Source organism: Lissotriton vulgaris, unplaced genomic scaffold, assembly GCF_964263255.1.
Source record: "Lissotriton vulgaris unplaced genomic scaffold, aLisVul1.2 SCAFFOLD_826, whole genome shotgun sequence".
Taxonomy (NCBI): domain Eukaryota; kingdom Metazoa; phylum Chordata; class Amphibia; order Caudata; family Salamandridae; genus Lissotriton; species Lissotriton vulgaris.
The window spans coordinates 205,725-233,081 of NW_028241440.1; the positions used below are offsets into that span (position 1 = coordinate 205,725).

The 27,357-nt window shown below is 45.4% G+C and overlaps 1 protein-coding gene across 1 annotated transcript; it reads left to right on the forward strand.

The window, feature by feature from the left end:
- Positions 1-19: 19 nt before the first annotated feature.
- Positions 20-27,074, forward strand: LOC147671292 (vimentin-like). Its single transcript, XM_086948096.1, has 9 exons — positions 20-580; positions 6,811-6,871; positions 15,645-15,740; positions 16,138-16,305; positions 17,636-17,761; positions 20,094-20,314; positions 20,429-20,457; positions 22,866-22,948; positions 26,751-27,074. The coding sequence occupies exons 1-9, from the start codon at positions 258-260 to the stop codon at positions 26,778-26,780; spliced, it is 1,137 nt and encodes a 378-aa protein (XP_086804222.1). The 5' UTR covers positions 20-257; the 3' UTR covers positions 26,781-27,074.
- The last annotated feature ends 283 nt before the right edge of the window (positions 27,075-27,357 follow it).

Sequence of the window (27,357 nt, forward strand, 5' to 3'; positions counted from 1 at the left end):
TTGGGACACGCCCCACCTCTGCCCAGCCGCTGCACCCTGGACCTGCTGCTGGTCCTGCCCGGACGGTCCAGGTCACACCCTGGCGCTGATTGGCAGATTGGGGCCGCTCAGTCCTCCCATTGGCTGCGGTCGCTGCCTCTGGGGATGCGGCCCCCTCATGAGAGTATTAAAAGAGGTCCCCCCGTCCGGTCCTCGGCACTGACTGAGCGCACCAGAGAGGAGCACTGAGAAGCACAGGGGAGCACCGCAGCAGCACCATGAACACTCTGGACTCCTCCCTGGCCGATGCCACCAATCATGAGTTCATGTTCATCTGCATCAACGAGAAGGTCGAGATGCAGAAGCTGAACGACCGCTTCGCCAAATACATCGACAAAGTGCGCTTCCTGGAGCAGCAGAACAAGAGCCTCGTGGCCGAGCTGGAGAAGCGGAAGGGCCAGGGCAAGTCCCGCGTGGGCTACCTGTACGAGGAGGAGCTGCGGGAGCTGCGCAGGCAGGTGGACCAGCTCACCAACGAGAAGACCCGCGTCGATGCCGACCGCCTCAACTTTAGCGACGAAATCCAGCGGCTGCAAAAGAAGTAAGGGGGTGGTGTCTGAGGGGGTCTTTCGAAGGACCGCATTACTATCTAGCAACAGCTGGCAACCTTTGTGACACCAAAGGACCGGGGCTCGAGTCGGGGTCGACGCGGGTGGACGGCGTCCCCCCACTTCTTTCACAGGGTGGATGCCGTCCACCCTGCCAAGGAGGTGGGCCCCACTAAAAAAGATGCTGAATTCGTCCTGGTGTAATTTCCAAACACCTGGACACATTCAGCAGCGCCTGCACGTTGTTATCTGCTTTCCATCACAACAACGTGCAGGCAGGGATGGGGCTCTCTTATTTCTGACTCCTGCTGGTATACTCGACCACAACAAAGGCCGATTCTCGGGGGTCATCAAGCCTCCTTTTGTTGGAGTTTCCTGGGTGGCAACAGTCAGAAGCCTTACACCTGATGCAAATGCAGTAGAGGGGAAACAAAGGCTCGCACTTTGTTAGCACTTCACACATACTTAGGAGCGGCAGCTTTTCTCTTTATTCATGCTCTGTTTAGGAGATTTTCATGCACTGTTAGAACGTTAGGTGTGTTGGCCTTTCCCAGTATTTGCACAAAATAAATTACATTTATATACGCTTATTACCCGTGAGGAGGCCTTGTAATAATTTAAATATCACTATTCTTTTTAAAGCACTAGGGCTAGAGAAAGCTTAATGCTGACAAAAGGTAACATTGTTTTATATGTAGGGTACAGAAGTGTGAATCTTCTGCCTAAATCAGGAGGGTTTGCAAGTATACTCGAAATGTGCTCATGATTCACCTGCTAAACATATATGTGAGGGCTTAAAATCTGATATCACTTCTTGTGATGCCAGTTCCTTTGATGTCTCGCACTGTGATGTCACGCGCTGTTATGTCACACGCTTGCGAAGCCACGCTTTGTGATGCCACTTGCATACTGATTAACTAGGTTAGTCCCCCCACTTCTTTTTTTTGGACTTGTACCCTGCAAAGGACCATACCAAGCCTCAGAGGGGCATCCCACTGTAGCAATAAGTGTAAACCTGCTGACCTCCATGCCCAGCTTCTGAGGGCAGGTCCAGAGGGGCACCCCACTATAGCATTAACAGGCAAAGCCTTTCTGGCTTCTTAAGGAGTGTACCAAGCCTCTCAGGGCTTGGTCAGAGGGTTGTCGTGAGCCGGCCTTTGCTCAAGGAACAGTCTGGGTAAAAGCAACGTTGGCACCCCCTCCCAAGCGTCTTCTTTAAGTGTCTAACTATTGATAATTTGGGAGGAGTAGGAGGAAGGTGGGTGGGCGGATTAAGGCATGCCACCAACTTGTCCTCCTTAATTGTCTTTATCTTGAATATTTGGGAAGGTGTGGGGGGCAAGATTATGGAGCGCTATGGAAAGAAAAAAAAGCAGGCAAGGGCACCAGCAGCCTTCAGAACAAGTGCTTAAAATTTTTCTTTGGACGGAAGAGGTAGGGAGACTGCTGCTGGTAGATGGAGCGCTGCTCTGGAGGTCCACAGCCCGGCTGTAGACCCAGCAGTTCACACATACCGATTGCGTAAGATCCGCGCCTAGCAAGACCCATGGGCAGTTCTCGTGCGGGCACAGCCGAAGGTCCTTTAACATCGACATGATGCCCACAGCCACCGAAGGACCTCCCACTGAACGACCCACTGAAACCCTCAACTGCATCCTTCTCAACATGCGCTCCCTACACCGTCACGCCGTGGAGATCTGGGACTTGATCGACACCCTCTCGCCCGTCATCGCATTCTTCATGGAAACCTGGACCAACGCCACATCCGGCCCGACATCGCCAGAGCTATCCCTGATGGCTACACGATCCAGAGAAAGGACCGCCCACACCTCCCGGGAGGAGGACTCGCCATCGCACACAAGATCCCCCTCTGGCTCTCCACATCCAGCACCAGCGACCCACACTCCAACACAGAACATCTCCACTTCCAGACCGAGGACCACGCCATGCGGCACCCTCATCTACAGACCACCGGGACCCCGCACCCAGCCTGCAACTACCATCACCTAGCTCGCCGCACCCCACGCCATCACCTCCACCGACTACATCCTGCTCAGAGACCTGAACTCCCACCTCGAGAACAACCAGGATCCCAATTCCACCACTCTCCTCGAGAACTTCTCCAGCCTAGGACTGAATCAGCTTCTCAACAGGCCCACCCACAGAGCTGGACACACCCTCGACCCCATCTTTGCAGGAGGATCTAACATCCGCTTCAGCCACACCACCCAGCCCCTCTGGACAGACCACCACTGAGTCCATTTCACTGTCAACAACACCACCGCACCCAAGCCTGCCCCGCGCCTGCTCAAATGAACTGGAGCAAGGTCACAGAGGAACACCTGAACTTCACCCTCCTCCAAGACCCCCCCAGGTCTACCACCGACCCCAACTCCGCAGCCAGGGAATTCCACTGCGGGGTCTCTTGCTGTGCAGGCAAGCTGGCACCTCTCTGGCACACCACCAAACAACGCCCGCCAAAGGCCGCCTGGTTCACCACCGAACTCCAAGAAGCCAGGCGTACCTGCAGACGTTTGGAGAAAACCTTGCGAAACCTGAATGCCTCTGAAGCACGAAACCTTCACAAGATCGCCATGAAGGACTACCACCAGCGTATAAGGAACACCAAAAGAACCTTCATCAGAGACAAAGTCAAGACCAACGCATCCAACATGAAGGAACTGTTCAACGTCATTCAGCAGTTCGCAAAACCATTCTGCGACATCGCACCCTCCCAGGAACTAGGCAACAAACTCAACTCCTACTTCCACCTGAAGATCCAGGCCCTTTTACAGACAATTACAGCAAGCCGGCAGAAGACATCACCACACCACCCACCACCGTCAAGAAGCCGACCATCACCTCCTGGGTTACGGCGTCTGCCGAGCTCTTCTCCTCAACCATGAAGAATACACATTCAGGAGCCCTTACGGACACCTTCCCCCCGCCACATCTTCCACAGGGCCGCCGCTGCCATCGATCCTGAACTAGGACACACTATCAACTCCTCCCTCACATCCGGCACCTGCCCTGAAAACTGGAAGCGCGCAGAGGTGAAACCCCTCCTCAAGAAAACAACGGCTCACCCAACGGATCTGAAGAACTACCAGTCTATATCTCTCCTCGCGTTCGCTGCCAAAGTCACCTAACAACTCACGAACGCCCAGCTAACAGCCTTCATCGAAGAAAACTGCATCCTAGACGCTTCCCAATCTGGCTTTCGCAGCAACGACAGCACAGAGACTGCCCTCCTCGCTGCCACCGACAACATCCGCATGCTGCTCGACCAGGGACACACCGCAGCCCTCATCCTCCTAGACCTCTCCGCAGCCTCTAACACAGTCTCGCATCGCACACTAGCCACCAGACTCCACAACGCAGGAATTCAAGGATCCACCCTCGACTGGATCCGATCCTTCCTCTCTGGCAGAACACAGAGGGTCAGACTCCCCCCTTTCCTCTCCGCCCCCACTGACATCGTCTGCGGAGTACCCCAGGGATCTTCACTAAGCGTAACGCTCTTCAACACCTACATGGCCCTCATCGCTGCCATCGTCAGACAGCACGGGCTTAGCGTTGCATCCTATGCCTACGACACCCAACTCATCCTCTCCCTCACCAAGAACCTAGAAATCACCATACTCATCTTCCAAGAAGGAATGAGAAGTGTAGCAGCTTTGATGAAGGACAGCAGCCTAAAGCTCAACTTCGAGAAGACCGAGGTCCTCATCCTCGGACCCTGCACCTCCGCATGGGACAACACCTGGTGGCCCCCCGAAGCCCACGCACCCCGACTGACCACGCTCGGAACCTCAGCATTATCCTTGACTCCTCCATCTCCATGAACTGCCAGATCAACGCTGTATCCTCCACCAGTTTCAAACACCTCCGCATCCTCCGAAAGACTTTCAAATGGATCCCCCGACTGCAGAAAGATCGTCACCCACGCACTCATCACCAGCAGACTTGACTACGGCAACACCTTCTATGCCAGAATCAACAAAATTCTTATAAGCAAGCTCCAGACCATCCAGAACGCTGCAGCCAGACTCGTCCTAGGGACACCGCACCACAAACATATAACCCAAGACCTCCGAACCCTTCACTGGCTCCCCGTCGAGAAGAGGATCACCTAAAAACTCCTCACCCACGCCTACAAATCCCTCAACAACATCGGACCCAAATACCTCAACGGCCGAATATATATTTCTACGTACTCAAGAGAAGCCTCTGCTCAGCTGACCTCGCCCTGGCGGAGGTCTCCCACATCCGCAGAAGCAGAACGGGCAGGAGAGCTTTTTCCCACATCGCTGTTAAAACCTGGAACCTAAACCACTGATTGATTGATTTATTGATTGAACTAGTCCTACTCACTCCCATTGGGGTAGGGGATGCCAGTGCGAGGCAATGTGGAGGTGCATGCATCTATGTATTTGGACCATTAAACATCGAACGAAGCTACAAAGAGACCAAACCTTGTACAGAAACACAACTGGGAAGGGGGGGGCAGGAGTGTCAGCGAACGGAGCGTAGGCAGTGGAGAAGACACTAAAGGTGGATATGACATGCCTGTTAGGGGATAGGGGAGGTGTTGGGTAGATGGATGAAGACATGGAATGGGGAAACAGGAAGGTAACAGAGAGGAGTTGCTGTGAGGCATGACATGGCGAAGGCCAGATGGTGAGTGGCAGTATCAGATACTGGGCTGCGGGAACGGTGGTGATCAAATACTGGGGTAGAAGCTACACTTGAAAGTGGGGAGGGTGCATGATGTGAGGTGGTGGACTGGTGAGGGAGAAAAACAAGCTGAGCCATTGGATGAATGCATTTTATGGCATCACACTCTTCAGAAAGTCTAAGAGTGGAGGTTACATAGAGAGGGAGGATTGCTTGAAGACATGGGTCTTGAGATGCTCCTGCGTGGAGGAGGGACCATGCCTTTTGGATTTAGTGGAAGAGCAGTGGCGTAACACAGGCCCCCGCAGCCGTGGGGTGCGGTAGGCCCCCCATTCTCCAGGGTGCCCCCAACTACCCGTGTCTTCTCTTGCTCTCTTCTTTAATAAAGCTATGGCCACTCTCTCACGCCCTCTGCCTGCCAAACTGTGAATTCTTGAGTGCTGCGAGCTCATGAAGTTAGATACAGTTTGTTTTTCGACATTGCTCCCGCAGGTGCATATCTCTCCCAAGCTGGGTTTCTTAGGTGTGCATTTTTTTTTGGCTAACGGGGGTGCTGCATGGAGGAGGCAGCGCTCGCTCTGATTCTTGGCCAGCTGCCTCCCGGTGATCTCCTGATCCAGAGCGGGGGCCCTTGTGGAGTGGCCACGACCGCAGTGGCACACAAATGGAAGACCGAGGCGGCAAAGGGGCAGGATCCTTCTACTGCCTCCAAGCAGCTGCTTTGAAGAGTTTTGACAGCTTCTTCATTGTGCTAGGCCACTGCTGGTAAGCCACCATCCCAACAAGCCTGAAGGACATCTGGACAATTCGTAACTCTAACCACTAAAATCTGGAGTAGGCTTTTATACTTACTACCATTCTTATGTGAATTTAGAGTTTTTCAGTTTTTATCTTTTATGTAACTCATGTACTCTGAAGTCCTTAGGTAACTGGTCCTATTGTAAAGCACTCTGAAACCTTCGGGTACAGTTTGCGCTATATAAAAATCCATTAAATAAATAAATAAAATAAAAATAAATTAACTTGTGCCATAGCCTCACACTTTGAAATGCCCCCATGCCGACCAACTGACTACTCCCCCACAGTACTCTGCATTTGAGGTCAAATCTTTTGAGAGGGTGGGAGTTGTGTTATGTCACCAGAGGTGCTGCTGAGATTGGAGGCTGGGTGTGAATACAGAGATCGGCAGCCACCCCCACTCCCACCATCCTTCAGACCCAACCCCTTGTAATTTGTTTTATTTATATATGTACTTAACTCCAGTCGGCAGTATGTTGGAGTTTACTACCCCTCCACCCTGCCCCGCCCCACCGCCCGAAGCACTCCCTTAAGGAGCCGGGACTGTTTCTTAGTCTTTTTTAATTTTATTTTCAGATTTTTATGAAGTGCAAGGAAGGCCCCTATAGGAATCAGAGCATCTTACATTTTACTTTGCCTGCTACAATTTATATACATTAAGAAAACATGCACAATAACACCCCAAATTGTGACAGAAAGTTTGTTGGAGGAATTGTTCCTGATTCTCCTGTCATGTTTTTGTTTTCAGGCTGAAGGATGAAATAATAAAGCGAGAGAAGGCGGAGAAGACCGGCAAGTCTTACAGACAGGTTTGGGACACTTACTTTTATCTCCAAAACTAAACTTTTGTAGGTCTCTTAGGGGCAGATGTACAAGTCCCATGCGCCACTTTTGCGCCGCTGTTGCGTCACTTCTGTGACGCAGCGGCGGCGTAAAGCTGGCGCCATGCTGCAGGGAATTTACAACGTGACACATCTAGGGAGATGCGTCACGTTGTAAAGCCCTGCACCACATGAAACCTGAGACAGGTTTCATGTGGTCGTTCCGGTACAGGGGGGGGAGGTTTCTGGTGCAGTAACGCCTCGGAAAAGTGCCTGAAGGAAATCTCCAAGATTTCACTCGGTCACTTTTCCGACCCCGCTGCGTCAAACCCTTGCGCCTTCTTGAAGAAGGCGTAAGTAGTGACGCTCCATGCGCAAGATAGGCCGGGTTGGTACAGTGCTGGAGTTGCGTCATGCCTGCGACACAACTCTCGCACTGTGCCAACGTTACGACATTTCATTGCGCCATGATGCAGCGCATTGTAAATGCAGCGCATCTTTGGTGGCGCAAGGTTTGTGATGCGTGTCGCAAGTTTCCTGGCACATCCCTGCTGATTTGCAGAAACTGGTACACACCTTGACTAGAAATATGTCTAAAAGAAAAAGGCAGCATCGATAAAGATAATTCATGAAAACATTTATATAAAAATCTCAGTTTGAATGGACAGTTGAAGAATTGCATTTCAAATCTGATTTAATGACAAATTCAAAATACATGTATCCTAACCATACAGTACAAGGCTTTGAAAGACAGCTGATGGTTTATCTGGGAAAAGAAACAAAATGAGTTTCATGATTCATTAATCATACAAACCCAGAAACACGTGTCTAGAGATAACAGCACTACCTGCACCAACTTTGGTGAAAGACTACAGCAACTTTGAAAGTAAGCATGCTGCATTTACCAGGATGCAATGGGATCAACTGTACTGGGATGAGAGGCAGTGTGCTCCCTCCCCCATGTGTTCAAAAGGCTTCCATGAGCCAACGAGCTGACGAGCTCTCCTGGGATGCACCTGTGTGCCTGTGAAGAGGTACTGTGACCTCTGAGACTTGGGCACCATTTCAGCAACCTCTGATGATTTTTCTCTGCTCCTTACAACTCTTTGCTTTCTACTGATGACGGGCTAAACCCAGAAACACACGTCTAGAGATAACAGCACTACCTGCACCAACTTGGGTGAAAAACTACAGCAACTTTGAAAGTAAGCATACTGCATTTACCAGGATGCAATGGGGTGAACTGTGCTGGGATGAGAGGCAGTGTGCTCCCTCCCCCCCTGTGCTCAAAAGGCTCCCGAGCCAACGAGCTGACAAGCTCTCCTGGGATGCACATGTGTGCCTGTGGAAAGGTACTGCAACCTGTGAAGACTTTGGCACCATTTCAGCAACCCCTGATGATTTTTCTCTGCTCCGTACTACTCTTTCCTCTCTACTGATGACGGGATAAACCCAGAAACACGTGTTTAGAGATAACAGCACTACCTGCACCAACTTTGGTGAAAGATTACAGCAACTTTGAAAGTAAGCATACTGCATTTACCAGGATGCAATGGGGTGAACTGTGCTGGGACGAGAGGCAGTGTGCTCCCTCCCCCCTATATATATTTTCATATTTCGATGCACTCATAAATGTTATCAAAATCTCTCAATGTTAACATATTTTTTATTTTCTCTCAACACATAGATACAGTTATGTGTATTCTCATTTATTTCTCTCATTGTTTAAATGTTTGCATTGATCGAGTTAGAACACGCTTCATGCTTTATAATGATGCATCATGTGTCTCTTACGTTGTTTGACTTAACCGTTTAACATGTCTTCATGAGGAATTTATTGTTGCAATGATCTTTACTAGTAAGAATTGATAAAGGTAGCCATCAAATGACATTTACTCTCCATCACTTCCAATCTTCAATTTTACCCAATCATCTGCAATTGCGGATAATTTCGACTCTCACCAGAACTGCAGTGTCTATAATGCCTACCCTATCTCAGCCCTAAATCACTGGACACAGATTCAGCTAAGCCCCTCAAACTTTGTGCAAATAGGACTTTTGTCAGCTGGCTTCATCCTATTAAAATCAAATTTGAATACTTTATGTGTTTTCTTGCAGATACAGGAGATGTCTGTTTGTGCATCAACACTGGAGATATATTTTTGTTATTTTTAGGTCAAGCCTGGGCAGCTCATGCACTGCTCTGTGAGGCATGCTGTATTTGGGTATGGACTTGAAGCTCCTTCCACTCATCGCCCATATTTTTCATTGGCTGTGTCATTGTTTTTTTTAAACTGTGGCTTTTCGTTGGTCAATAGGCTTAGTAGTCCCACCTTAGTACCGCTATGTCTCGTCTTGTAGCCTCTGTTAAGGACTGGCCCTCTTACATGTGTTGTTACTTGGTTGTCTTTAATGAAAGCCTCCGACGACTATTTCGTTAAATGTTTTTCACCTTCCTGCTGTTGCAGGCAAGACACGCTCTCTCCTAACACTTCTTTTTTATAGCACAGCACGCCACAGTGATGGCCAAGCCTTTGCTTTTCTTGTGGCACCAAATGCAGCCGTCTGTATTTTTTCTATCTATTCACTTTTTTATTTTTGTTTACAAGCCCCCCTGCCAGAATTTCATGTTAATGGAGGCCCGCCCCTTTCTTTAGACGTGGCACGTCTAAAGAAAGACGCGCAGCCGCTATTAAAGTGAAACTGCAGCATGGGGCGCATTTACTACGCTTTTTTTGTAAAAGTGACCTACACTACGCTTTCACTTTAATGGCCACTGTGTACCTTTCTTTGGACACAGCTCGTCTATGGTGCTGGACATCCCTTAACTGGGTGTGATCATGACGGAACCATTCCGTCATCAGCACAGCTCAACCGTGACTGATGACGGAATGGTTCCATCACCAGCATCGAAGGAGCTAAAGAAAGGAGCTTGGCTGCCATTTATGTGTAAGCGCAGCATGGGGCACTTTTACAAAAAAAGTATTTGCAATGCAATAGCTCTTGCATGTGTGAGACTTTAAGCTATTGCCAATAGCTGAAACTCTCGTAAATGCGAGACCTATTGCATTGCAAATGCTTGTGTTTATTCTTTGCTCTTCTATGTTTTGACACGTAGCCTGGAGGCCATGCACAATGTAACTATATTTATTTATTTATTTATTTATTCATTTAATTTGTATAGCGTGTTATAACCACCGGGGTCTCTAAGCGCTGTTTGTCCAGATTACGTAGTGGGGGTTTGGCATTTACTTGATCTTAACAGTACGCCTAGAGGCTGCTCCATGCTTGCTTGAACAGTACAGTTTTTAACTTTTTTCTAAAGGATAACAGATTGCATTCCTTCCTTAGTTCTGGGGCCAGTTTGTTCCACAAAGCTGGGAGTGTGTTGAAGAAAGCGCGTCCCCCCACCGTGGCCAGTTTGAAGCGGGATTGGGACAAGAGGGTAGCGTCCGACGAGCGCAAAGTCCTGCTAGGTGTATATGGGGATAGGCGGGATTTCAAGTATCTTGGTGCATTACCATACAGCGCCTTATGTACAATACACAATCCTTTAAATACAACCCTCTGCCGAATCGGGAGCCAATGTAGCTCCTGCATCAGAGGGGAAGAGTGGGCAGTCCTGAGTTTCTTATAAATCAGCCTGGCTGCGTCATTCATTACCCCCTGCAGCTTATCCAGCAACCACTGGGGTAGACCTATATACAGGGAGTTTCCGTAGTCCAGCCTAGCCAGGATTGTGGCTGAGACCACGTGTCTCAAGGTGGAAAATGAGAGTAGTGCAGAGGTCTTCCTCAATTGTCGCATCAGACCTATACAGGTACCCACTACCGTGGTGACTTGTTTTTTCATGGAGAGTTTATCATCCACGCACAGGCCCAGACTTTTGACTGCAGTCGCCGGTTCCGGTGGCACACCCAACTCCACAGGCCAGAATTTCTCGCTCCAGGGGTTGGAAATGGGCAACACTTCCGTCTTGTCCGGATTGATTTTTAAGGAGTTCTCGGACATCCAATTAACCGTGGCTTTGAGTATGTCCTGCAACCTGGTAGACGCTCCCGGCCATCATCCAGCCGGATGATTATCTGGGTGTCATCGGCGTAGTTGTATACTAGGCAGTCCATCCTATTCAGGAGTGCAATTAATGGCTGCAAGTAAATATTAAAGAGTAGGGGTGACAGGGCAGAGCCCTGTGGAACCCCACAAGTGATGGGAGCAGAGGTGGAGAGTAAGTCCCCCAACTGTACTCTTTGTGTCCTGCCCTGCAAGAATGATGTAAGCCATGCATGTGCTATACCCCTGATACCAAAAGACCTCAACCGCGACAATAGTTGTTCATGACACACAGTATCAAAGGCCGCGGAGAGATCCAGTAGTACCAGGGCGCTCGGTGTTTTTATATTAGCACAACTCCTCAATTCATCCAGGATTGATAGCATGGCTAATTCCATGCTATGGTTGGCGCGGAACCCTGCCTGATTAGACTCCAGCAGGTTATTGCTCTCTAGATGTCCTGAGAGCAATGCCAGCACATGCTGCTCAATCACCTTAGCCAGAAAAGGCAACTGGGAGATGGGTCGGAAGTTCTTCAAACACTTCGTGTCCGATCCAGGTTTTTTTAGTAGTGGAATCAGGCGAGCCTCTTTGAAAGCTAGAGGGACCTGTCCTGTGTGAAGGGAAGTGTTCAACAGATGCAAGACTTCTTCCTCAATACCTGGCAATGCTAACTTGAACACATCAGGAGGGCATGGATCCGCCAGGGAGCCGGATTTAACTCGGTCCGTAATCGTAAATAGTTCCTGTTTTGCAACTTTGTACCTCTTCTCCTACTTTCAACTCCATCCCTTTTGTCATGAGACTGCTGCTACCATGCTTTTTCCTTCACACCCTGCTCTCCCTCCCTCCAATGGGTGTAGTCAAGAGACTGGTGCCTTCAAGCTTATTTTCGCTTTGTCTTCCTTCTTCCTCATCCTCCTGTTGTGTTGTGTGGTGACAATTAAGTGATGGTGCTGAACACCGGAAACCACCTGCTCAAGTTAAGCACTGGTACAGACTGAGCAACACCTCGAGTGCTGCATCCCCAGAAGCACTGGATACTACATGTCACTCAATTTGATTAATGTAAGGTGTATGCTGGGATCGGAGATTCAAATAGAGGCAATGCACAGGGGTTATGACAGGAAATAAAAAGTTGGAGTTTCATTTGAAGTTTTCGTTATGTTTTAAGATGACGTAGAGCACCTCATTGAGTGCCAGTGACCATGAAGTTATATAAAATGCACATACAAGCTGTATAATACCAGTAAAGAGCAGAAAGTGGTGTAAAACTTGCTGTAATGTGTATCCGTTTATTAGAGGAGGTAACATAACTTTGAACCATGTGTCCTAGCTGGGTATGCCAATACTAGCTGTTTAATACTGTGGTGTCTGGGTTAGTTTTTTTTACTTTCTTGCCTTTTGGGATCCCCTACGGGGGCCTTGGGGGTCAGAGACCGGGTCACCTTGCCCTCTTACAGCCTTTTTCCCAAATAATTCAGGACAGCTGCCACAATATTCTGTGACGATCTGTGGTCAGCCAGAAGTCTATTTTTCATTGGCATGTGTCTTTGTCCTTTGTAAATGCTGGCTTCTGATTCTTTAATATGTTGTTGGACCCTCCTTAGTACCGCCTTGCCTTCGTTCATTACCTCCCATGAGGACTGGCCCTTTTACTTCTACATATAATGTGTATTTGTAAGGCACACCTTCACCACTACTGGTATCTTGGCGCTGCATACGAGATGTTTGTTGTTACCCAGCTCAATGGTACTCATTTTATCGACCTCAAAGTGTTTCTCCTACTGTTTCTTCCTTAATAATATTTCTTGTACCAGTGATATTTACAGGGACGCATCTAATGTCAACCCAGGAATCGTTTCCACCTAAAGTACCAACAAACATATAGATGGTCTCTACAGACTCCCACCAACCTACTAACTCTGTCGTCTAGTTATACATATTTACCAGAGCCCATTTGTCAGCTGACAGACTACCAAGTGTTGTTTTGTGTGGCGAGAGTTCTGGGAGCTCTGATTTATTCAGAGATTCATCCTTTTTCTCTAGCTTGCACGTTGCTCACAAAACCTATAAAGCGATGCTCTCCTCATAGCATTTTCAATGATTGTACTGTAGAAGGTCTGTGTAGTATTGACATTGGGCCTTCCTATTAAAGTAGCAAAATGGTCTACTACATATTGGGTTCTTTAACCCGCATGGACAATACCACTTTTCAATGCAGACCGTCCATAATAGATTTATGGATAGCTATAATGGCAAACTAAAAGCTTGCAAATAATATCTTCCACGCTTTGTAGAGCTGCAGTTGTACATTGCACTTGTGTTCGAATTCTACATACGAAAGCTTTCTGTAAGTGTGCCTTTTCAATAACAAAACAATGTATTTAAACTTTTCCTCTGTGCTTTGACCAATATTTGGCTATAGACGGCTGGAATGCCTAAATATAAAGGTATAAATGATATCCTTAACGCATTGTATCTACTGACAGAAAGCCCATCGAGTTAAATAGATCCGCGTTACATCTGCTATGATTCGCACGTCACACCTTTGACTTCTCGTAGGCCCAAATGAGTTTTTCATGCATACAAGTTTGATTATGAGTGGCAGTAAATTGAGCAATAGCATCGCTTATTATTTTCAGCACTTATAAATACGAAAACTGCAGTATGAAAAGCTATATATTCTAACTCTCACAAATTTTAGACCTATTGCATTGAAAATTCTTGTTTAAGAAAGCTAAAGATCCCACAGAAAGCTATATCTTAGTTCATAGTAAAACGTGACTGGCTTAAAAATGACTTTGCAGCAATAAAGCAGCCCCACCCACCCCAGGGATTTATATTCACTTGACCAATGTTTTCCTAATATTTGGACAGTTCTGTGGACTATTCTGTTTTCTAGCTTTGTGAGCTGTATATTGATTGAAATAATCCCATATTATTATTATTATTATTGTAAGATTTGTAATGCGCATGGCTGCTCCTGCAACAGGGCTTCCCAGTGAAACCTAAGGCTTGAGACTATAAAAGTTGGAGAGGAGTTACACCGGAAAAAGCCAGGTCTTTATGGCTTTGTGAAAGGCAAGATGATTCTGGATCCCTCTGATGGAGGCTAGGAGCGAGTTCCATAGTCTGGCCATGAGAGTTCTAAAAGAGCGGCCTCCAGCTCTGGCTCTTAGGACTCAGGGGATACAAGCCAGCCCTTGGTCAGCTGAGCGTAAAGTACACGAGAAACGTAAAAGGCTTGCAGATCCGCCAGCCCCCGTGGTGCTTGTCGAGTCAGAGTTCTGTGTGCCACACATAGGGGTCGATTAGGATGGCGGACGGATTTCCCCCGCCGGCTGGTGGTAGCCACCGCCGGCCCAGCAGGGGCAATCCGTTCACCATCCTCACAGAAAAGACCCCCCGCCACATTAGGATGGCTGGGGAGGTCCGCGGCGGACGGTAAGACCGTCCGCCGCTTTTCCGTCGCGGTCGCCTTGCGACCATGGAGGAACAGGGCTAATATGGTGGTGGTGTCTATCCGACACCGCCAGCCATATTAGGATGTACTTTGGGGAATGCCTTTCCGTGGCTGCAATGCTGCCACGGAAAGGCATACAGTCTTTGCTTTGGGGGCCGGTTGTGGGCCCCCATGGTAAAGGGGGGTGGGGTGTGCACATAGGGGGTACCTATGGTACCCCCCTGCATTTCAAAGTACAACATGGCAGGCACCGCGCGGTGCCTGTCATGCTGTGCTTTGAAACGCACAACATGAATTTTTGGCATCGCGGAGGACGGTGCTTTCAGCACCGCCCGCCGCAATGTTAAAAATGGGGGATGCACCCGCCTCTGTGGTGGGTGCATCCTAATTCGAGGCACAGGACCTCTGCCCTTATGGAGGACGGTCCCTGCCCTCAACAGGATGACGGACGGAAGTTCGTCCGCCATCCTAATGACCCCCATAGTGTTTTAAACTGATTCTTTTTTCAACTGGCAGCCAGTGTAATTTAGGTAGAAATTTGGACACTGAGCAAGATTTCGGGAGCGCCAGGAGAATGTGGGCTGCAGCGTTCTGTATTCTCTGCAGACGCCAGATACTGGACTTATTGGCACCTAAATAGAGAGAGTTGCCATAGTCCAATCTAGATAAAATCATAGCCTGAACAATGGTCTGACGAATTTTCGAATCAAAAAAGCCAAGTAGAGGTTTTAATCCTCCCAAGAGTCCAAAACAGGTCCCAGCTACAGATTTAGATTTGGTATCAAAGGAGAGACCCCTGTCAATCCAAACACCGAGATTCTTAACTGCCAATTTATCCAGGGGAATTGGTTTTAGTCGATCTGGCCAATATTGCTCAGACCACATATCACGGTCTCTCCCGAACAACAGCATTTCTGACTTACTGGCATTCAACTGCAGGTAGTTTGAAGCCATCCAGTCCGCGATCACAAACAAATCCTCCTTAAATATCATGAGGTTGTGGCCTATCACTGAGATGAAATCATGAAAATATACCATCTCCGTCTTCATTAAGATCATTGGGGAGGGTGGATTGTTTTACTGCTATTTTTTTTAAAATATTTCAGGGGACGAGGGAATATGTATTTTTTACATTTCATGCATGCATAAAGTACCCTAAAATTGTATCATACATGCTGTTGACTACACAATGAGGACAGCTGCATTTACTAACATCTTCCAATTGTTTTCTGTCTCAATAAGGAGCTTGACAATGTCAAACAGGAACGCCGTGATCTGGAGTGCAAAGTAAAGACCCTCCAAGAAGAAATCGAATTTTTGACGAAGCTTCACAATGAAGTAAGATATTTTGCTTGACAGTTTTTTTTTAAACATTCATGATTATGGTAAGGAAAAGAGCAACATAAACCTTTCAACACTACTTCAGTGAATTTCGTTGCATGCTCTTTAAGTAAATCAAACACCAATAACACCTACAATAAATAAAGTAGTTTTCCTCAAAGTATGTCTTAATCAGTTTATATTTTCTCTGCTGCAGTGGAAGCTTCATTAAACACTGACAGAGTGAAAAAAGAACAGAGGAAGTAGCTGTTCACTGCAATAAAATGACATTAACCATGTGCTAATGTTTTTAAACTGTTTTACTTTAACGTACAAAGCTTGCTTTCCCCTCTGGGTTAGGTGTGGGTTGTCCTCTTGAATTGTTTGCCGCCACTTCTGTTTTTTGTGTTCGCAGGAAATCTGGGAACTTCAGTCACATATGATCAAGAAGCCAGCCAACAACATCACTGAACTAGATGTGCCTAATTTTGACCTGGCAGCTTCCCTTGGTGAGGTCCGCCTACAGTACGAAAAGATGGCAATCAAAAACCTCTCTGAGGAAAATGATTGGTACAAGGCCAAGGTACAGAATGGTATTTAATAAAAATTAGATTATAGACAAAAAGGCAATTCATCATTGTCATAAGCCAAAGGTCATGAACCAGCAGATTATTTTTACCACTCTTAAGAATTCGGAGCCAGATGCACTAGGCTTTTTGTCGTCGTACCGGGTCCGATTCACAAAATAAGGCCATTTGCAACTGCAAAATGGTCTTTTTGTATGTAATATTCCCAATTGAGACTCAGTAACACGTTACCGAATTGCAATTTGGACCAGCTGTGGCCATACAGGTAAGAGTGGTGGGGCTGGGTGATGGGGAATTTCAACGGACGATGACCATGGAAAATTAAATAAATAACTAATTCACCCTGGTCATCGCCCGTCAAAATCCCTCCTCACTCTGCCCTTCCGCTCTTACCTGTGCAGGCCGCGGCTGATTTGGACGTGTGAATAAACCTGAATCAGTATTTTTAAAGCGCATGTTTAGGGCACCCCTTGCAAATAGTGATTTGGTTGAAATGTATGAATGTTTTGCAACTGAAATCTAGTCATAAAGCATTAATAGATGACTTACTACTGAAAGCTAGCGGTAGACATTTTGCAAATGGTAATGTTGACAGAATTTTTTTTTTTTTACCACTGCCTACTCTTAAAAGCAATGTCCTAATTATTTTATTCGTAAGGAAAATGGGATGCATTTAAAAAACAATTGCTTTATTCAAAAGCAATCTCAGACCCCAGCAGTCCACCATCCCTGTGATGTCAGTGAATCATAGTAGGTCCCAATTTTGTGACCGACCTCATTAATATTCATGAAGAAGGTGGAATTGTGACCCACTACGCTTCAGTGCTTTGTGAACCGACCTATTTGTTAGTAAAATACCACACTAGTCACAAAAATACTGCAACCAGTATTTTGCAACTAGTGTTTAGTACATCTGGCATGGATTTACCCACTGATTACATATTTCTCATGTATCACTACTTGCACTCATAACGATTGAAATGGCACTTCATTGATTTTACAAGTATTTAGAAACTTAGCAGCTTTTCGATTATATGCTTTTGGACTCCAGATTGAGTATGGACTCAATGGACGATGCCCTTCAATCTGGTGAATTTTGGCAACATGAAATCCCAGTTTTATGGTATTGTGCCCTATTTGAAAGATTTTATTAAATTAAGTGTGACTGATTTATTAACAGCAGTGTACTATTAGTGAATTAGATTCACATGGACAGTAATGTTGGCCTTGTGCTTGTCTTATTGTGAGACCATGAAGCCTGCACCTCACTGATATCTAGATTTTATATTATTCAAATGTTCACAATTTACTACTTTTGTACCCCAGTTTGCAGAACTTTCTACAGCTGCGATCCAGAACAGTGATGCCCTGCGCAAAGCTAAACGGGAATCAAATGAGTCCCGTAGGCAGCTACAGACCCTGACCTCGGAAGTCGATGCACTGAAAGTAACTGTGAGTAAAATGTATCTAATGTCTCCATGTTTCCAGTGGCAATTTTGCTCCCTTTATTTGCTTGCCCTTCCACAAAATAGCGTCTTATTCTGATAATACGTACAAGAGTTTAGGCTGATTTTTGTTTGTAAGCCCCAAATGCATTACATGTAGCTCCACGTCACGGTCCATCTGCCTCAATGTGCTGCTAGCATGATACAGACTTCACATTTTTTGGGTCCGGTAACATTGAAACGGGGAAAACCATGCTTGCCTTATATTCTGATCAGATTTCATGTGTCACTAAAATAGTGCATACTTTTGGTTATCTCCTCATATGAATACAATTCTCAAGATAGCATGTACTACTGTATAAAAGGCTGCAATCCAACCCAGACCTGGTATGATGTAGAGTAATGCAAGACCCTGCTTCACTGGCTGGTTTAGTCCAATGGATCGTGCTACCAATATACATTACTTGCCATAGACATTCCAAGCAATAAACACAATAAGGTGTATTGCATTTCAATTGAAAGAAACAATGTAATGAATTACTCAACAAATGGCTCATAAAGAGCACTATCATGTCAGCGTGTGTTATATCAAAAATGTTTTCATATATGATTTCCTAGCATTATAAATCAATGTGAAATAAATAATTATAACATGTAATAATTAACAGTGAAACCCCCGTTGTCAATGTGAGAAATTATTGACTGTGAAGGATAATGAAGCAATATTTAATCGCGATTTCAGTGGGAAATAGACATGTTCCAATATGGAGGCCAAGAAATGTAATGTGGACTATGCATTCGATTCTTGTCCTATGTCTATGTCAATGAGTTTTTGATGACACAGGAAGTTGTAGGTAATGATATGTTTAAAATACATGGAGAGGCTGCACGTAAGCATGTTAATGAAGGCTCAATCTAAAACGTCTCCGTTGTACCTGTAACTCGTCTAATTAAATTGAGTTATTTTCCTCCCTCAAGAGTGCAGTCTCTTCTTTTGAATAAATTCAAGCTGAATAGAATTCGTGGTCCTACTACCACGCCCTTAAAGACAGGCACCTGCTCCGGAGTAGTGTGTGTTTCTTGTTGGAATAGTGCAATAATATACATCTAACACTGCTCCCAGCATTTCCTTTTGGCGAACTGTGAGAAACGAAAAACCCAGACAATTTGACGGAAAAGTTGTTTATTTCTCCTCACTTCTCAATCTCCATGATGCGTTTCGGGCATCCAGTGCCCTTGATCAAATCTAAACATTGTTTGGATTTCATTATCCTTGATATAGATTTCCGTATCTAAGAATACTAATCTTTCATTGCTTATCTAATAGGTAAATTTAAATTTTGTGGTGCAAATTTTGAATAAATCATCAATGAATCTTTTCCAACTGACAATTTTATTCAACACATGATCGTTAAATGTGCTCCATGCTCTTTCCTTTTCCCACCTGCTCCATATGTTTCGCCACAGCATATATATATGGATATGCACATATGTCTCAAAACCAATGATCAGAGAAAATACCTCACCAGCTGCATTAGCTTCATCTGGGGTCAAGAGACTTCGCAAGCCTGGAAATGCTTCCATGAATGGGTGTGCCCGTCCCTCAGTAGGAGAACCCGATTTCCAAGTCAAAAGACTCCAGTTTTATACTGTTCTGAATGCACCAGAAAATTAGTGAAGCTGGCCAGGTGCCAGCAAGCATTCCAAGGCACAGGATGCTTCACATATTTCTTTGCGCTCCCATACTACATGTTTCCCTAATCTTGCATCGGTTTGAGAAAGTACAAAAACATTTCAGAAAGTATGCAAAGTCCCTTGAAAGAGGAAACCAATCTGAACCTGCGGGCCTGCTTGTGTGTGTAAAACTCAGAATTCAAGATGACATGAGGGCATGTCAAAGCCAATGTACAACATACTGCACATTTGTGCACCACTGCCTTTAGCACCACACACTGAGACGGAGAACTACATTTCACATATTTCTCTCTCTTTAAAACACACATTCTTTTCCGAACAAGGCTGTTTTGAAACTCTCCTACTCTGCAGCTTTAAGGTGACATGAAATGAAAATGCAAGTTAAAATGCAAGTGAAACACAGACAATGGTAGCCAAGGCCATTATTTAATCCTAAATTCATATAGCACAATAGGGCCCAATCATGATTTGCTAAACCACTACTGGTGTTTGGGGGATTTCTGGTTCATGTACTTGCTGGGTTTAGTTTTCTGAAAGCCCATCCTAACTTGACACCCACACATTCTCATTTAGCCATGATAATAAGTAGTCATAATTCAGAAAAGTGTCCTTGGAATGACCACTGGTCCTATCACTGTTTGCAGAACAAGTCTCTGGTGCTCCAGATGCATGAGCGGGAAGATAACTTTGTGATGGAAACTGCTTGCAACCAAGACATCATCAGCCAACTTCGTGTTGAAATCCAGAACATGAATGAAACAGTGGCACGCCAGCAGCGTGAGAACCAGGAGCTGCTGAACGTCAAGAGGGCCCTGGATATTGAGATCGCATTTTACAGGACACTGTTGGAGGGGGAGGAGAGCAGGTAGATTGCCAACATTATGAGCACCACATGATATACCACAGCAACTACATGTGGTCACTATTCATGAGTAACACCAGTTCATTGACCCTAATCTGCTCTTCCATGTCTTTACAGGATTGATCGCTCATTCTTTGCTTCGAAAGGTAAGAAATGTACACCAGCGCTAACTCGTACCATGGGTACATGTGCGCCGCTAATCCTTCACACCATATGTCTAGGGTAGTAACACATCACAGTTGAAAAAGTACCTTGTCTGCTTGCATAGTAACATTTGTATAAACTTAAGATAATCAGTAGAAAGAAGAGGCAGTCTCGGCCTATTAGAAGAAGCAATACATGGTTTTCAACAATTTATTTGTTTTTTTGTTTTTTGAGTACTGATCTTCTTTGAAGTAGCTATTACATGCTGCATGTCTGGTGTTTGCACAGCATTTCCGAATTATAATGTACAGTACATCGATTGAAAACTGGAAATAGTGTGTTTGCAATGCTTTCAGGTTAGATAATAGTCAAAAGAAGCTAATAACATCGTAATGGTACTATTACTAATACATATTAGCACCACCTCCTATAAACATTGAATTAAACATTAAATGAATCCCTTGTAAATATAATGTCATGAGCTACGTAATAAATTAATTCCTAGTTGAGGGGGCGGAGGCTTTCATTCACTCATTGAGGGCTTAGCTTTATGAATAAAATGCAATTTACTATGTAGTAACATATTGGTGGATGAGGGAGCAGAGATGTTATTCACTCACTGGGGGATTCATTTTAGGAACAAAATATTATGATCTATGTAGTAACAAATGCATTCATAGATGAGGAACAGGAGGTGTAAGTCACTCATTGAGAGTTTCGCTTCCGGAATAAAATGTCATGAAGTATGTACTCACACATCGGGGGAGAGATGCATACCATTTTCTCCACATTTCACTTGAATTATGCACTGAAACAAATCTGCGTGCTTCCTGGCTCAGTGTCATGCCCAAATGACGCGATTTAGACAAAATTCCAACAAGCGGGGAGACCTTTCCCCCCCCAACCAATGCACAACAATGTTATGCCCATTGGCGCATTTTACTCCTTGCTCGATGGTTTGAAAGTACTGGTCCTGTGTTTCTCCATGTTAACTCTCTTTTTATTATTTTTGTCCACACGTGGGAATGTGCGCCATTTTTCCAAGTTTCTCCTGTTTACCATGTGCCCATCCGGACCTCGATATGAAAACACGACAGAAGCGCTTTTCATAAATAAGGCAGCGTTTATTCAAAATAAAACACAATGCATTTCGGGCAGACTGTGCCCTTCGTCAGGGGTCACTGAAGAATAAATAACAATAAAACGAAATCAGTACGCAGAATAATAATAATAATATATCACAAAATCGTGCTGTAATGTAGCGTGCTCACATTCTTTACAATGTCCCACATTTACCTCAAATGACAAAAATTACAAATACTAGTTTTACTTGCCAATTATCTTACTAATCAAATGTCATCTGCAGCCTCTTATTTTTTACTGTTTCGCCCTCTTTATTTGACAAAAACCTTCCCGCAATGGATGCCGGATCACAACCTGCGCACTGTTAAATAGACCTGTTTGCCCCATTATTGCCGTATTCTCGAGCACATTATCAACCCCGATTTAACTTCCAAGCAAGATGTTGACTCTCTTAACCCCAATAGTTTACCCTCCAAAGTTGTCCCCCCTCTCTGAGTCTAAAAATAGGCTGTTTCTCATGCGCTATAACGGCTCTCTCTCATACCTGTGACAAACGCTGCAAATCCTCCAAACTCATTCGTGTGCCAATAAATAAATATGTACTCCTTAAACTGGCGTCTATTTAACCGGATATCCTCTCTCTTTGCTCCTCCCTCTCTATACCTTACATACTCCATTTCCCGCCCCTAGCAAGCGCTTCTGTCGTGTTTACATATCGAGGTCCGGATGGGCACATGGTGAACAGGAGAAACTTGGAAAAATGGCGCACATTCTCACGTGTGGACTAAAATAATAAAAAGAGAGTTAACATGGAGAAACACAGGACCAGTTCTTACAAATCATCGAGCAAGGGGTAAAATGCGCCAATGGGCATAGCATTGCTGTGCACTGGATGATGTATGTACTAACATACTCATTCATAGATAAAGAGTTAAGGCTTTTATTCACTGACTGAGAGGTTCATATAAATTATGTTGTAATATACCCATTCATAGATGATGAGGCAGCAAAGGCATTATTCACCCACTGAGGGATTCACTTGATTAAAAAAATTGTCATAAACTGTGTAGTAACATTCACAGATAAGGAAGAGGAGGCGTTCATTCCTCATTGAGGGATTTGCTTGGTGCTAGCCTGGTATTCTTGACACATACGAGTAAATAACTTCAATCACACTCTTGGGGATGATGTGCATATTTTGTATGTCTGCTGCAAGTGGCCTGCACTTACTGTTTCTTCTAGTTATGTTGTATGCATGCTTGTAGGGAAATTAGTTTCCTTTCCTCTGAAGTCTTCCATTCAAAGACTGTATATCTAACTTCTACAGATGGACACTTTCAATCATCGCCGAAGAACACCATCGATAAGATTCAACATCTGATTAAAGATATGGTCAAAATAGATGGCCAGGTACGTTTTAGCACCACCTAGATTATTGTGTTTGATCCTCTGAAGAGATAAGTGTCTCAATTCCTGCATGAAGTTGCCATAGGTCAGTAAGTTACACTGATTCAGAGACCACTTCTTACTCCTTTTTCAATATCATAAAACATTTTCCTCTGTGTAATGAAGAATATTATAAATTTTTTGTTGCACATGATTTGGATCTCAATACATGTATGACAAGGCAATGTCCATTTATCAGCAGACCTCTGTACCATACTCTGCTTCACCATGACAAGATGCCAGAAGCATCTTGAATTGAATTGAAAGGAGATTTATAATGCGCAAAACAATAACCCGCAGGTATCAAGGCGCCTAGCAAAAAGATCAGAGAGTGATTCAGAAAAAAAAAACATGAAACCCTACACATATGCTTGCTGAAAGAGATGGGTTTTTAAAGCAGTGCGGAAGTTCTGTAAGGACGGGAGAGATCTCAGATCCAAAGGAAGTTCATTCCACCACTTAGGAGCAAGAGTGGAGAAGGCTCTGCCACCCCATCTGGCTCTTCGTACACGGGGGGCTGCCAGACGCAGTTTCCCAGAGGAACGCAGGTTCCTTCGGGGGACATAGAGGGAGATTATGGATCCTATTCCAGTGTTGCTCTTTTTGGCAATGGCTCTGTAGGTCATACATAGAACTTTAAACCAGATACGGTGTTCTACCGGGAACCAGTGCAGCGTTTTCCTGGCTGCAGTGGCTGAGGAGCGACTGGGAATATCCAGGACAAATCTGGCTATGGCGTTTTGGACTACCTGTAAGCGCTGCAGCTGTCCTTTGTTAAGTCCAGCATACAGCGCATTACAGTAGTCCAGGCGCGAGCCGATGAGAGCAACGGCTATTTGTTTTCTTGCCTGGAAGGAGAGATATTTCCTGATCCTACGTAGGGTGTGAATCAGGCCCCAACAAGTGGAAACAGTTCTGCTCACCTGGCTGCCTAAGTCAAGTGCAGGGTCTATTAGCACCCCGAGATTCTTGGCAGAAGATGTGGGGGAAGGGCATGTTCCAAGTGAGTCGGGCCACCAATTGGCTGACCAGATGTTTTCTTTCCCCCCGAACACCATCACCTCAGTCTTCTCCCCATTCAGTTTCAGAGAATTCTGGATCATCCATTGACCAACCGCCTCCATACAAGATCTAAACTTGGAGGCGATTAGTTCATCTGAATGGGGAAGAGAGACGAGGATTTGAGTGTCGTCTGCGTACGAGACTACCTCCATCCCGAACGATCTTATTAATTTGGCTAGTGGGGTAACATAGATATTGAAAAGGGTCGGGCTGAGTGCTGACCCTTGAGGAACCCCACATAGCACAGGTCGGGATGGAGATAGGAACTCCCCCAGCTTGACTCTTTGTTCCCTCCCCGTGAGGAAGGAGGTCAGGAGATCCAAAGCTGCGTTCTTCACCCCTACCTCCCTCAGCCACGATGTAAGTACTGAGGGGGAGAGGGTATCAAAAGCCGCAGTTAGATCTAGCAGGACCAGGAGGGAGGTCTGGCCCTCATCTACTGTCGTGCGGATCTTGTCGAGCACGATAGTGAGGGCTGACTCGGTGCTGAATTCTCTCCTGAATCCATGCTGGGAGGAGTCTAAGCATCCCGAGCTTTCCACAAAGACGGCGAGATGCTTGTTAACATGTGTCTCAAGCATCTTCGCTGGGGCAGGGAGCAGGGAGATAGGCCGGAAGCTTTTTAGTACTCCCGGATCCAGAGAGGCCTTTTTCAACAGGGGTTTTACTACCGCCTTCTTCCACTCTACAGGGAAAATACCATCTCTGATGGCTAGATTCATTACCTCTAGCAGCGGTGGTAAAAGGGTCTCCCTGCACTGCTTGATGACTTTCAGTGGGCAGATATCCAGAGGGGAACCAGACTTGGTCTTGGCTAGCAGTAGCTCGAGATCTTGCAAGGCCAGCGGGGGAAAAGAGTCCAGGGAGCATGGTGGGGAGATTTCTGTGGTGATCAGGCTCATCTCAACCCTAGGTGTAGATGCACTAAGGACAGCTCTTTGTTCCTCGAGGGCCAGGTGGATATCCTGGATTTTAGTATGGAAGAAGGAGGCAATCTTATCACAAAGATCCTGCGAAGGAATGACAGGGTCAGGGACTTGCAATTTGACCAGAGAGTCAACAGTTTTAAAGAGCTCCTTTGGAGAGGAGATCGAGGAAGTCACGGTGACAAAGTATTCTTGTTTAGCCTGCAAGATTTCAGCTTTGTATTTTTTAACAAGAAGTCTATGAGCTTCCTTGTTCTTAAGGTCCCAACTAGCATGCCATAGCCTCTCCTTTCTCCTCACTTCCTGCCTAAGAAGCCTAAGGGAGTCGGAGAACTAGGGGGCAGACGGTCTCCTTCTAGCTCGGTGCCGAGATTGTACTGGGGCCAGTTTATTCAAGGCCTCGGTAGTGACCTGTTCAAAGTGAGCGACTGCAGTCTGTACGCTATCTAGGCCAGTGGTAACAAGGCTTGCAGCCCAGGGCACGAAGGAATTGCTATTAATATTCCTAAAGTTTCTGGTAGTCTCTATTATGTGGTTCCCTGTTTTACAGGAGTTCACCCTATGATGTTTCAGAAGGAAGGGGACCGCCAGATGGCCAGACCAGGAAAGATGGATCGGGTCCTTGGTAGTCAAACGGGGGTCATTGGAGAAGATGCCATCCAAAGTGTGTCCTGCACGATGTGTGGCTCCCGTAACACGTTGCGTAAGCCTGCAAGATTCTAGGGCCTCAATGAGACAGGAGGTATCAGAAAGATCGTGCCGTTCTAGGTGGTAGTTAAAGTCACCCAGGATGGAAAAGTTGTCTCGGCCAAAATAGGGTTCAAATCTTTGACCATGATTGGCATGGCCACACTCGACACCACTCCTCTTGCTCCCTTACGGCATAAAACAGACCCTGAGCTGTTTTGGTCTGTGTTGGGGAGTCTGGCCAGGTGATGGTCTTTACATGAAGATCCTATTCGAATGTACATTTTTCGCATTTCTACCACTGAAAGTTGTAAGTAAAGATTAACAAAAAACGTGACAAGCAACATGCATTCCACAGTAATACCATGACACTTTGGCCTTTCGACACGCCACTGAGCTACCACAGGCATAACACATTTATGAAAAAGTGCATTTGGTAGTTATGATTTTTTTTCCTTTTATCCATGTTTTAATATCTATAAGCCAAACCACACTCTTAAAAATCAGATACTTTTGTCTATTAAAGTGTGGCCTGGAACTCAGGATTCCATGACTAAGTTGCCACTTGATAGTCCTGTAAGAAAGTAATTACGCCAATGGGATTTTTCATTGAAACACCCTGAGCAATCTTTGCATCGAAAGCTGCAGGAAATCATTGAACTTAGACACCCGTGATGAACTTCGATTCGGTTGCCATATTGGAAGGGCCACTTGTATCTATGCTTTTCCGTCTAATTTTGTTTGTTTGTCATGGCATTTCATATCACAGATTCACCACTGAGTAAGTTTCCAGACCGAAGGAGCTGATAGATAAGTGCCCCGCCAAAGCAGGAAAATAGCAAGAATTTTGAACGTTCACCCTAGAAATCATATGTTTTTTTGTGTCCGTTAAATGTTATTTGTCATCACCACTAGAGGGTGCCCTAAGGTTGCTGTCTTCACTTCGTCTCATGGATGTGTAAAATACAAACTGGAACGTGTAGCATTTGATGTATTGTCTTTGAGTTCAAATAATGCAGTTGCAATATTTCTATTAATAATTGATTCATTTGTGGTATGCGCTACTCAAAACAAACCATTCCTTTCAACAGAGTGATAACGAAGAGAATGAATCATCTTAAGAGAGGCCCTCGTGGCATAGTAAAACGCCCTGAATGCTCCGGATTTGGAGTGAAAAGGTACATCTGTGAAGCCCAGCATGTATTTTCTTTGAAGCAGAAAAGACAACATTCACCAGCAATACGAAGCTGTCCGCAGTGTTCAAGATGAAGACAACATTGCAAGTGCCTTTTGCAGTTAATTTTAACAAAAAACCCCGCCTTCCAATAAAGATCTTTTTCCATACTGTGTATGACACAACTCCCAATGCTTTAATAAATATTTCAAAAAGAATGCCTTAAAGGAGGTTTTATATATATTTGCTCCTGATTTGACTTTGCTTTTCATTAAAAACATTTGCAATATTTCTTAGCCAAGTGCTGAAATCAAACAGTGATAAATTAACCACAGATTAAAAATATGATTCCAAAATATTACTAACTTTATCATTAGGACAGTCATTCTGCAAGTGTAGAGACTCCTACAAACAACTACAGCAAATTGGATCTTTTACAACATAACTATTGATCAGAACATTATTATAATTTGAGCGTATTTCTGTCTACTCATGACATTACAAACCAGGGGGCACAAGCATGA

Excerpts from the sequence above, each read along its gene's own strand:
- LOC147671292 (XM_086948096.1), top strand. The coding sequence starts at position 258 with ATGAACACTCTGGACTCCTCCCTGGCCGATGCCACCAATCATGAGTTC. Across the intron at positions 17,762-20,093 it reads TCGATGCACTGAAAGTAACT|AACAAGTCTCTGGTGCTCCA; the intron begins GTGAGTAAAATG and ends CACTGTTTGCAG. Across the intron at positions 20,458-22,865 it reads CTCATTCTTTGCTTCGAAAG|ATGGACACTTTCAATCATCG; the intron begins GTAAGAAATGTA and ends TAACTTCTACAG.